This window comes from Zerene cesonia, chromosome 10 (genome assembly GCF_012273895.1).
Source record: "Zerene cesonia ecotype Mississippi chromosome 10, Zerene_cesonia_1.1, whole genome shotgun sequence".
Lineage (NCBI taxonomy): Eukaryota > Metazoa > Arthropoda > Insecta > Lepidoptera > Pieridae > Zerene > Zerene cesonia.
In genome coordinates, this window is record NC_052111.1 from 8,514,133 (window position 1) to 8,526,569 (window position 12,437).

Below are 12,437 nucleotides of genomic sequence, written 5' to 3' on the forward strand. Positions count from 1 at the left end.
CTCTTGATCATTGTATGATGCAGATAGTGTACTTACAGGAATGTTGTATACCAATTAGCTATTATAACAATTGACGTCTATTAAAATGTTTAGAAATGATGTTCTTTTAATTAATGTTTTCTGCTCTGGAGTAAATATTTAAATATGCGCGATAATATTGCATATTTTTTTATATTATATACGACTAATTTGTATTGCAAAGTTATACTACATATTTATTGCTAGTATTATCTTATGCAACTATTTTAAAATATGAATTTCTAAGAAATTACGAGTTTCATAGCATCAGATAGTATGTTAATACCTTTTCACAATATCCCTCTTTTATGCGCCAAGGATGTTTTCAAGGGTGCGAATAAATGTGGTAATGTCGAAAGAGTATAAGTGTGTCCGGTTGAAATGACAGCCGTTTGCTAATGACGAGAGGAAGTTGGGTGTGTTATGAATTTTGTCCGGTTTATGTTTTAGAGACATTACCATATATTTGGAGGTTATCTATGAGGATTCATTCGTCCGTTTTATGTTTTAGAGATATTACCTTATATTTGGAGGTTATCTATGAGGATTCATTCGTCCGTTTTATGTTTTAGAGATATTACCTTATATTTGGAGGTTATCTTTGAGGATTCAAGATACAAGGAACCGTATGTATGTAGTATTTATGTGAAATATGATGCATTAATTTCAATTGAATTGAACTGATGAAGAAACACATAAACTGTTGACTGAAATTTGTTTTTTTGTATTAAGCATATTTTGTGCTGATTAGTAGTTATATGTACCTGCGTAAAAAAGGTAAATTTTTAGTCAATAAGTAGGCTGTTTTTTAATTGGTTTACGTTTGTTTATATAAAAAAATGGTAGAACAATCATAATAAGTAATCTTACTTCGCAGCTTTTCCTTTGCTTTGTGGTGGTCTGGTAGAAATCGCTCAGTAGCGATAAGACCGCTTTCTGTACCTCAACTTCTTGTGCTATATTTTTTGTCAATTTATTTGTGTACAATAAATAATTTACTATTATGAATAAGGTTCAATGTAAGAAAGGTTTATAGGCAAAATGTGTATGTATGTATGTACTTATACGTTATAATAAATATGGCCATTATGTACAAGAACCCGAAATTTCTAGAAGGGTTCTTTGCATCACCATATCAACAAAGTGCCATTTACTATAGAACTATATAAAGATTATGACGATACCAGTATTCTTTATGACACCGCTTTAATGATGATATCATGAAGTACCATATTATGTTTGTATTAAAGCCTATTTTTAATCAAATATTTAGTTATATTAGGTTAGTTTAGACTGGTTCTAAGCTAAATTTTAATGCTTGCGATTGAACTTTGAAACAATTTACATAATATTATATTCTATTATTTATGGTTTTCTAGAAGTTATTTGTATTCTATTCAAATGTAAACGTGATTTAGTGGGGAAATATGATATAGTCGGATGAATTTATGAATTACATTATTATTTCGTAGTAAACTGTTAAGTAAATAAATTTGCTTAATCGGTGATTCTGAGTTCGTATATTTGATTATAAAAATAATCGTTTTTCAGAAAATTGTAAGAATTGTAACTTGTCAGAATCAGATCAAATTTATAGGACCATATGGGAGGCACCAGATTACAAAAAAAACTAAAAAATCATCTTTTTTTTTATAAAACAAAGCGGACAATCGAACAAGTCGTTCGCCCATTATCGAGCGATCACCACTGCCCATAAGCCAAGAGTCCCTGTGAAGGTGTTGCCGGCCTTTTAAGGAAGAGATAGACATCTAAATAGAGTATTATGTAACAAATAAAAAACAACACTCGAATTGATCTTTCTCATGTTTTTGAAGTAAATTGAAAACACAGAATAAAACTGTTTTTGTTGGAGTAGATTGTGCCACGTGGTTTGACCATTTCTACTAGCTTTAAATAAAACATGCCTTCAATCACGTTACATCGGACCTCTTTATGGTATGAAGTATTGTTAGCTTAATATCAATGATACTTATCATTTATTAACTGATTATTCCACTTAACTATAATAAGTAGGTAGCTGAGTACATTTATACTAATACTAGCTGCGCCCCGCGGTTTCACCCGCGTAAGTCCGTATCCCGTAGGAATATCGAGACAAAAAGTAGCCTTTATGTTATTCCAGTTGTGCAGCTATCTACGTACCAAATTTTATTACAATCGGTTCAGCAGTTTTTGCATGAAAGAGCAACAAGCACACACATCTTTATAAACTTTCGCATTTATAATATTAGTAGGATTATAAAGCTGAAGAGTTTGTTTGTTTGTTTGAACGCACTAATCTCAGGAACTACAGGTCCGATTTGAATAATTCTTTCAGTGTTAGATAGCCCATTTATTGAGGATAGCTTTTTATGTACCACGGGCGAAACCGGGGCGGACCGTTATTTATAAATAACACATGCGTGACAATTGAGAATCTCCATAAACCACCATGATGTTATAAACAACGAAAAAATAATTTTATGAACATTGTGTTAACATTGTTTCTTACCGAGCTTTATTTATTAATATCGATTTTACTGCGTCTTGGTTTGCATTAGGAAAATGTGTTTGTTTGCCTGTCTATCTTTCACGTCGCAACGACAGAGACTTGTTGAAATTATTAAGAGTCCAACCTTTTTTTGATTATTTCAAAGGTATTTATTTACTATCAATATAATAAAACAAAAAGAAATACATCACAACTAAACATTCTTTAGGCGTTCCCAGCTCAAGATCCATAGACAATGTGGCTCCCACAGACATCCACTTTCGCGTGAGAACTATAGTCTGTTTGACATAGACAATGAACCAATTTTACGGATAAGGCTTAATGCACTAAAAACCATAGATAAAGCTGTTAATTTCAATTAGAAAACTATATGATAAGAAACTATTGGAAACAAAGAAACATTAATAAGTCGTAATTAATCTTCGTAATTAGGAGTGTGAAATGTCTAGTACTTTGGTGATACTTATTTATTATATCTTCTTCTTCATCTTCATCAGCCCATATATGTTCCCACTGCTGGGACACAGGCCTCCTATGAAGGGTTTAGGCCATAATCCACCACGCTGGCCAAGTGCGGGTTGGCAGAAGTCGCATGTCGTCGAACTTCTTGTTTCTTGTACATGCCATTTTCCTCACGATGTTTTCCTTCACCGTTTTAAGCAGTGGTGATGTTATCCACATGTGCAGATAAATTGTAAAATCAATTTATTTCCTGCACGCTTGCTTCGGTCTCGAACCTCGACTTATCGATTTTGAAGTCCGAGGTTCTCACCACTGAGCCACCACTGTTTTTTTTATTATATACACGAGTAATATTCCAAGAAAGAAACGTGTCTCATTAGCCAGCAGTATCAACTTAAGTTCCATTACATTTGTCTCTTTTTTACTCACGATAATTGATACTTGCCATCCTACTTTGACGTCTTATTGTATCAAAGTGTGATGTTGCAATATTAAATTAATAAGATAAACTCATGAAATTTATTGTACTGTCATCGATCCTTGATAAGTCTTCAAAGTTAATTAAACTTCTACATTTAAAGCGCGTCAAAATCGAGTCTAAAGAGTTCATTACATACAAACGAAAAGGTGAAGCTAGTAAAAGCGTTTAATATTGCTGCTTCTTTATTCATTTCTCTACAAATTGACATTTAAAATACAACCAATGTTATGTGTTATAAAATTGAGAATATTATTAATCCTCATTACTCGTATAAGACAATCAAACTTGCACGAAAATATGTGATAACCGCCAATCAAAACTTCGTTTGTTTGTTTAAATATCACGTCAAACAAACAATGATGGATGTCGTGTTTTGCGATGTAGCTGAGAGCTGGTATTGTTAGAGGCTAAGTGATAGATGTGTGAGGTCAATTTCTATGCTGTGATGGTGATGAGAAACTGTTAAATTTCAGGAGGAATATTTAAAAATTTTTCTTGAAAGTAATTAGATTTTGAGGGACCACATAGAAGGCATTAGATGTCAAATAAACAAAGAATCTTCAGATCGTTTCACCCAGTCGAAATTTCTGTGGTAAAAAACATAATATGCAGTCGAATTGAGAATTTCCCTTTTTTTATAGAAGTAGGCTAAAAACCAAGGGAGCGGCCCTTATAAACTATCATCGATACCACGTAATTGTTTGTCTGTCTCGCCGTGGGCACACCCATGACGGCTGTTAACCTTTCTTACGCTCTATTGCGATAGAGATAGGCCCTTTCACACGATCACCTTTGTAACGAGGAAATGCAGGTTTGATTCTGTTGTAACAACACGAATGGTCAAAACTATTTAGAAATTAAAAACTTTTTAACGGATTTTAAACGCGATTTATTCATTATATTATTACCCCCGACGTTTCGAAGACTTTACAGCGAGCGTGGTCACGGGAGGCGTTTAAAATCCGTTAAAAAGTTTTTAATTTCTAAATGTATAATACTCGCGTAAAATCAAACACAAGAAAATACTATGGTCAAAACTAATTTAGTATTTGAACAATTACTAAAGACAGTACTTCCGTGTGGTCTCATTTTTGGTCTGACAAATTGGAGGTGCTTAAGCTTATTTAAAACAGTTATTATGGAAAATATACATTTGTTGTATAGAAATGTGCATTTATAAGGAGATGGAGAAATGGTGAATGAAATTTGACTCCGGTTTCGAGTGACATAGTTGCTAAATTAATTACTAATTCAAATTTCATTTTGTGATTTCGCCATAAATTATTTTAATTATAGTTTTCTTAGTATCGATATGTTTTTTGTTAGCTAACTGTCCATTTCTTTATATAATCGAAAATTAGTTACATTTTATTTGTGTTCGAATCTGAATTGATTAACCGAATTACATCTTAATTTAAAATGCATCACTGATAAGTGGCCGCATCAGTTCTTATCAATAATATTATCGAATTCTCTTATCGGACATGTTTGTAGTTGGTTATCAGTAATTAACATTTCGGTTAAAATACACTACACATTGTGTTTTGGAAATTTTGTGTCTGAATGAAAAAAAAAAAAATCAAATTGTTTTGTGCCCTCATTTTGGTAAATAATTTTATACACATATTAGTCGAATTATATGATTGAATTATTTCCTATCTGCATTTTATTATCATAATTAAATGCAGATGTATTAATGTCTAACTTTCTTTTTGATCGCCATAATAGTCTTATGTAAAAATATTATGTATTCGTTTTAAAAGATAATGTTTATTTAGAATACTAGGGTATGTCGGCTTCGGCTGTGGTATATAGCTAATAGCGCTTAGGGATCATGAATGTATCCAGCGGTAAAAGAATTTTTGAAATCGGAACTATTTCATGAAATAGGCCTGTTCACACAAACAAATTCAGCTTTTTAAATAACTAAGATATTGCTATCTAAAGTTAACGGTTACTTTCTTTCTACGAGGGAAGTTCCCGCGCATTCCTCGTAGAATCCTATTAAAATTAAATTGAATTTTTTTTGCTTTATTAAAATTATATAAACCATAATTGGTACATCATAGATTGCACATATGATTCTCAGTAGTGATTTGAATTTATCATCATACGATATCGTTCAACAAATGTTTTGCCATACGTTTAGTTGATATCCTATGCTGCTGTATATCGAATATCTAGGAGTGACTGACTGATTTATCCACGCACATAAAACTACTGGACTTATCTGAAATTTTGTATACAGATAGACTATGATGTAAGCGTCTGCCAGGACAGACACAAGTTCTACCCCCAAAGGGAAAGTTTGTACCGCGAAAATTTATTATAACAACATGGCAACAGCTAGTGCCTACTTATTCTATAAGTGTATCATATGGTTCACGTAGCGTCAAGGAAGTGCAGAGGCCACGTCGCGGAGGCATGCATCAATATGTGAGGTGCGTTCGTTTTTATAAGCAGGCAGTGTTGCCAGAATGAGTTGATACGAATGGTATGTAGAATATGGTATACTTATTGGTTGTTTGTTTTATTGGTGGAGATAATAAGAAATGTATGTCTATGTATTGTATTTTTTAAGTATATAAAGCGTATAAAAGGAATTATAAAATATATATACCATTTAATATTAGCAATTGATATTAAACAAATAAACCATTACGAAATAGGACATTGCAGTCGTGCACATTATTCGTTCAAATAAACAGAGTACTAATACTTGAAACGATTACAAAACTCGATAATCAATGTCACGTAAACTTGACTTGATTTCAATACCTACTTACATACGATTGCCAATTAAATGCAATCCATTCTCATCAGGTATCAACAATATCATATATTTAGGCTTCTGACCGGTATTGTACAACGGTGCGATCTTTTGTGTTTTTATTGGTTTGTATAATCGCCGTGAATTTCTTTATATTAATAAGACGTAATACGTTTTGAAATTGAACTAAATATTTAAAACGCGTTATCGTATTATTAATGACGACGTTTCGAATCAAAAACGAGAAAATACGTTATAATTTTACAGTTTTTAGAGTGTTTCACTATAAGGCGATGATACACGCTGATTCATCGAATGTTCGTTTCTTCACAATACGTGCGCAGGAAATCAAATGAGAATCGTTACTATGCTAAGGTTGAATTTCCACAATCACTGGCTTAGTGAGGTAGTTATTTGTAATCTTATGTATAGAATATAAATAAATACTACAATCAAAACATCTTTAATTTTACTAGATCCAGATTACCTCCAATGTCTAGTTAAATTTAAGACTTCATAAGTATTAACGTAATTGAAAATAATTGATTAATCTTATATATATAAAATTCTCGTGTCACAGTTTTCGTTGCCATACTCCTCCGAAACGGCTTGACCGATTCCTCTGAAATTTGGTAAGCATATTGGGTAGGTCTGAGAATCGGCCAACATCTATTTTTTATCCCGATATTCCTACGGGATGCGGACTTACGCGGGTGAAACCGCGGGGCGCAGCTAGTAACTAATAAGATTATACTTCATATAATATATTTAAATTTTAAATATACTTTATTTATAGCCGTGTAGGTGTCAATTGCCTATAATCATATTCCCAATACGCTTGCAAAATGACCAAGCTACAACATTAATATTTTACATGGAATTTAATGTTCAACATTACAGTTATTTCATTTACATAATTCAAGTTACAATAAACATTTAAACTCGACCGTGAGAACCGAAACTAATTTCGTTGCGTCATGTTTTATAGTTTTAATTACATTTTTAATTAATTGTCTAACCTGCCTGTACATACATATATACTATTGTCTTTTTTTTTAATTTAATAATTGCCAGAACGTAATTATTATTCATTTGACGTCTAATGTCAAATCATTAAGCCAAGCAAAAAGGTTCAATAACCTACTTAATCTTTCTAGTGAAACTGTTTCATATCGCTTAATTATATTAACGAAATTTCACCTTTAATTTGAATATTTACACCTATATTTGGAAATAAATGCGGTAAAAACGACAATGCCAAAACGAATATATTTTAAGTAAAACACAAGGAACAAGGAAAAGCAATTTAAAATCATGTGATATGCACGTAATTCTTATCATTCTGTATGTTTAAATATAGAATGCATAATAGACAAGCGAGGATATTAAAATCAAAATTATATTTATAAAATGGTGCCATCGCACTTTATCTTTGTGCTAAATCTTTTATCATTTCTCTGATTATTTAAATGTGCTACAAAGAAATATATTTGCATGCGGTTATTGTTACATTTTGGTTTGTTTCATTTAAATGTTTCTTTTATTAACTCTCTTTGTGAATTATTTTTTCTAATGCAACTTAATTGTAATGGATTTATGTATTTAGATGTAGGTTCTATAATATTTTCTCTTAAGTTTCATAAACGTAAATTATATTAGGCCTTCGCTCGTGTAGTAGGTATAACATAGTCGTGAGAAAGCTGGAAAAAAAATTTAGTTAGAAAACCAATATTATAAATGTGGAATGGTACTTGTTTGTTTGTTTGTCTGAATTTCACGTTGTAATGGATAGATTTTTCATGAATTCCTCATTGGGTCTGGCTGGGTATGGTTAGATTTTACATATGTAATAGCGTTACTATTTCAGTATTGAGCGTATTGCTTCTCTCCTTTTTCCATTTCTTTTAAATATGCGATTATTTTCACAAATTTCATATCTTATCTAACTAGTAATGTTTCTGTTTAAAAATACGATACTTCTCTAACTTGCAACGTTCTGCGTACAATCTTGTTATATCGACTTTAACGGTTAAACTTTGATAATGGTGACTAACAAATTATTTGTTTGTGAAATCGTGGCGTTCGAGATTTAACAAAGGAAAATCCGCAGTTATTGCACAGATGTTATCTATGAAATAATCTGATAGATAAGATGATACGCAAATCCCAATACGCAAATAAGAAACAGTCAATTTCTGACAATCGTTTAGCTCGCTCGTCTTTTTGTAAGACTTGAGTTCATTTGAATTTGATTTGATTTAAAATTTGAATGGAGCTACACAATGTTGATTATTCGAGCAGCACCGTATTGTTTGAGTAAGTGTTTCTCTTTGTTATAATTGGCTTATTGTTTGATTCATAACTGTGTATACTATGATACGCACACCTCCCTCTCGGTAATTTGGCCTCAAACTGATGTTATCATCGACTGTACTCTAAATAAAATATAATAGTTTAAAAAAAACTATAAAACACGCTTTAACAAAAATCATATTTTGCAAATTGAAAACTGGAATAATTTTATCAAATTAGTGTATTGTCATCGGTCCTCAATAAATCTACAAAGTTTGAACGAAATCTGGCCGTTTAAAGTGGGTCAAAATCGCGCCCAAAGAAGTCAGTTACAAACAAACAAACATACAAACAAACAAACATACAGGTGAAGCTAATAAAAAGCGTGTAAAAAGGCAAAATATATATCAAAAAATCAAATAATTTTTATTTCTTTTAATAAAGCACCTTGCTGATTTTTAAACATTGTTCTCTCTGAATGTTAAAAATTTATTAGAATAACGCAATAAACCTAAAGATATTAGTGAAACTTTTTTGGGATTGAATTAAAATTATAAATTACATATAGATACGAATTGCGCAGAGTAATTGTGATTGTGGTCTGAAAGTGTAAGTTTAATTTTATACTTCTAAGTTTCTGTGATTTTTAACAGAATCTTATATATTTTTCAGCTTTAGAAGTAGGTGCATACAGACGTGATATATATCATTCTTTAAGTTAAAGTGGGCAAGCGAACTGATCGTTTTCCTAATGGTATTCGATCACCACCGTCCGTGAACATAAGCAGAACTAGGATCGCTGCAAATTCGTTTCTCGCTCTTAGGGTAATAGGGATATGGAAATAATTGAGGACGAGAACAAAGGAAACAGACCACAGCAATAAAAGACCTTTATGTCGTCAATTGGGGAACTGAGAAGGAGGGGAAAAGTAAACGGGCCTCCGGCACATGTTACTGGTCCAATGCCACCAATTCCCCACACACTATTATGTCACGCTGATCTTCTGTGGGGATGTAACACCTTCCCAGATGCGAGCTAGTCCAATTCACGCCGAAGCGTACTCGACTACCACATAAAAAAATGTTAAAACGAAATTACAAAAGTGCCTCAATAAAAATTAACGTTTCAAAGAGCGTTATAACGTAATATCTACAGAAGTAGTATTTCAAAATATCATCTCATACCGTGTGAGGCACGTGCGTAGTTCCGTAGATAAAAATAACAAGAATAATCTAAAAACACTTCACTTATCTCAGGAAGCTGGCTCACATGATTTGTCTCACGATAAACATCCTGCGCATTGGAAAATATGTTAGCATAATTTATTTTCTGTTTTTGTTTACGTCCAATACCTGATATGTATTATACGATGCTAATCTTGTCATTATCATTTTTATAGTATTGTCTTATTGAGCAAGAAACATAGTGATAAAAGATTGTTCTATAATGCGCTTATATTAGCTTCACCTGTATATATATGTTTGTATGTTACTGAGTCGTTTAGGCTTGATTTTAAATCACTTCTTTGTATACTTATCCAGGATCGATGATCGACGATGAGATACTTATCCAGGATAATTTATTCTGATTAAGATCGCCAGGAATATAATTTTCGGTACGTGCACTCTGTTACATTAATGAATGAAATCAGTATTCTGAAGACGTAAAAATTAATTTATTTCTCCGAAAAATACACATAATCGATTGACTTATTTGCATAAAACATAAGAGAACACTTTCGTTTACCTACATAGATAATGTTTCGTAACATGCTCGTTCCTTTTTATCAACGAATAATAATTAATCAAGATATCAAATACAATGCATAATTAGTTAATTACTACGCAACTATTCAATATATCTTGTTATTCAAAGGATAACTTCACGATATTTTTCATACGGATAGCAACTATTCCCTTGTTTTTAATGTACCGTTAAATAACAATAAACTCATTAGCTACCATTATCTAATTATGTTTGGACAAGCTATCTTTTAGTCGTGTATGCATTCGTTTATATCTTTAGTTTAATGTGGTTTAGTTAGCCGAGTGGTTACTGGTTACCAGTGAAAATGGTTGTGATACTTAGATATAGAGTGGACGAGTATCTACACTCCATGGCATCTGGTAAGTTTGTATAGTTTATTGCTAAGGAGTTTTTATAACAATAGTATTGTTATTGCTTATCTGTATTTTTTGCTATACATCGCAGAAGTGGGTTTTAAATTTGACATACATATTTGTCTATAATATGTAATGCGAAAGTTTCTAAGGATGTCTGTGTGTTTGTTGCTCTTTCACGCAAAACTACGGAATCGATTGCAATGAAATTTGTTACGTAGACAGCTGTACAACTGGAATAACATATAGGGAATTTTTTATCCCGATATTCTTACGGGATACGGACTTACGCGGGTGAAACCGCGGGGCGCAGCTAGTATATCATGCGTTCTGATTGGTAGATACGTTTATTAATATATATTTAATTGAGATTATACATTTAATTCAGATGGATCTGAAGCCGATTATTACTAATGTATGTAAAATGTAAGAACACAGTGTATATAGCCAATCTAAAACAAGCTGGTCAAGTTAAGGATCGGTCACAATAATTTCACAAGTTTATCTTATTATTCTGATTCTTCTGATAGGGTCGCCAGGATTAAATAATTTCCTTGCGTATATTCTGTAGAATAGCAATTGCGACAATTCAGTTTATTCTCATAAAATGCGCATAATTTTATAGTTTCTCTAAACTATATTTATTATTATGAACTTAGTTTATTTTATTATTATAAATCAATTTTCTATGGTTGTCTTGTAGAAATCATTGCATTGCGCAGTGCGCTATACCTACTAGCTATGTTCAAATTTTTATAGCGCTATATGATAAAGAAACCGTTGATTCTTTCTCTATTTTCATCTATACTAATATAATAAAGGGGAAAAGTTTTTTATTTGTTTGTAACCTATACGCTCCGAAACTACTGGTCCGGTTTTGAAATTTCACCAAAAAAAAAGCTACATTATTCCCGAATGTTATAGGATACTTTACCCCGGAAATGTATCACGGGCGAAGCCGGGGTGAACAGATAGTTATTTATAATATCATCTATTATGAAACGCTGTGACGTAAAGTGCAATTCAACCACGTGAGCACTCCATTCGTAAATCCGCCGGGTTATATTTAGTTAACTATTCATATTTAGAGTAGAAATAACACCAATAATCCATATATACTTCCGTGACGTGTACCACGTGTGCGATTTGTGTTCTGTAAGGCTACACGATCGGTTTATTTGAACGAGAAGTTTGCGCAAATCTTAATATAAATTGCCTTCTTTTTAACCAGTGCGATCTAAATAAGGTTAGAAGGAGAGTATTTATTTCGCATAAAGCATTTTTTTTTTATGTCATAGTCGGCAATGGAGCTGGTGGGTCGCCTGATGGTAAGCGCTTCCACCGCCCATGAACATTTGGAGAGGCGTCTAAGGTCAAATGCAGACATTACGCCTCTACAAATGGATTGCCAACTTTAATTGAGAAGGGATTAGGAAAGGATTGATGAGAGGAATAAAGGAAAGGTCTGGGAAGGGTAAGGAAAAGGATATGGGCCTCCGGCTCCCCCACTCACCGTACGAAACACAATAGCATGCTATTATTTCACGCCGGTTTTCTGTGGGGGTGTGGTACTTCCCCGGTGCGAGCTGGCCCAATTCGTGCCGAAGCGTGCTCGACTCCCACAGTAGTTTTACTTTGTTGGATAAAATATGCATTAACTTCGCTTATACTTTTAAAACTGTTTTCATTATACTGGTTGCTTAGAAGAAATTGTCTCTTGCGTTAAATGTCCTGCTTTTGAAAATAAAATCAATAAATGGTGATTTGAATTCTAATATGGT

At 32.5% G+C, this 12,437-nt stretch overlaps 1 protein-coding gene across 2 annotated transcripts in view; it reads left to right on the forward strand.

The window, feature by feature from the left end:
• Positions 1 to 12,437, forward strand: part of LOC119829288 (rho GTPase-activating protein conundrum) — a 56,475-nt gene that overhangs the window by 22,859 nt on the left and 21,179 nt on the right. Inside the window, exon 1 of one of the 2 annotated variants that reach the window (XM_038351734.1) lies at positions 8,511 to 8,559. The exons of the other annotated variant lie outside the window; for it this stretch is intronic. Within the exon in view, the coding sequence (XP_038207662.1) occupies positions 8,526 to 8,559 (34 nt within the window). The 5' untranslated portion in view covers positions 8,511 to 8,525. Of the gene's footprint in view, positions 1 to 8,510; positions 8,560 to 12,437 lie in introns of those variants that run through there. 2 annotated transcript variants of the gene reach the window in all.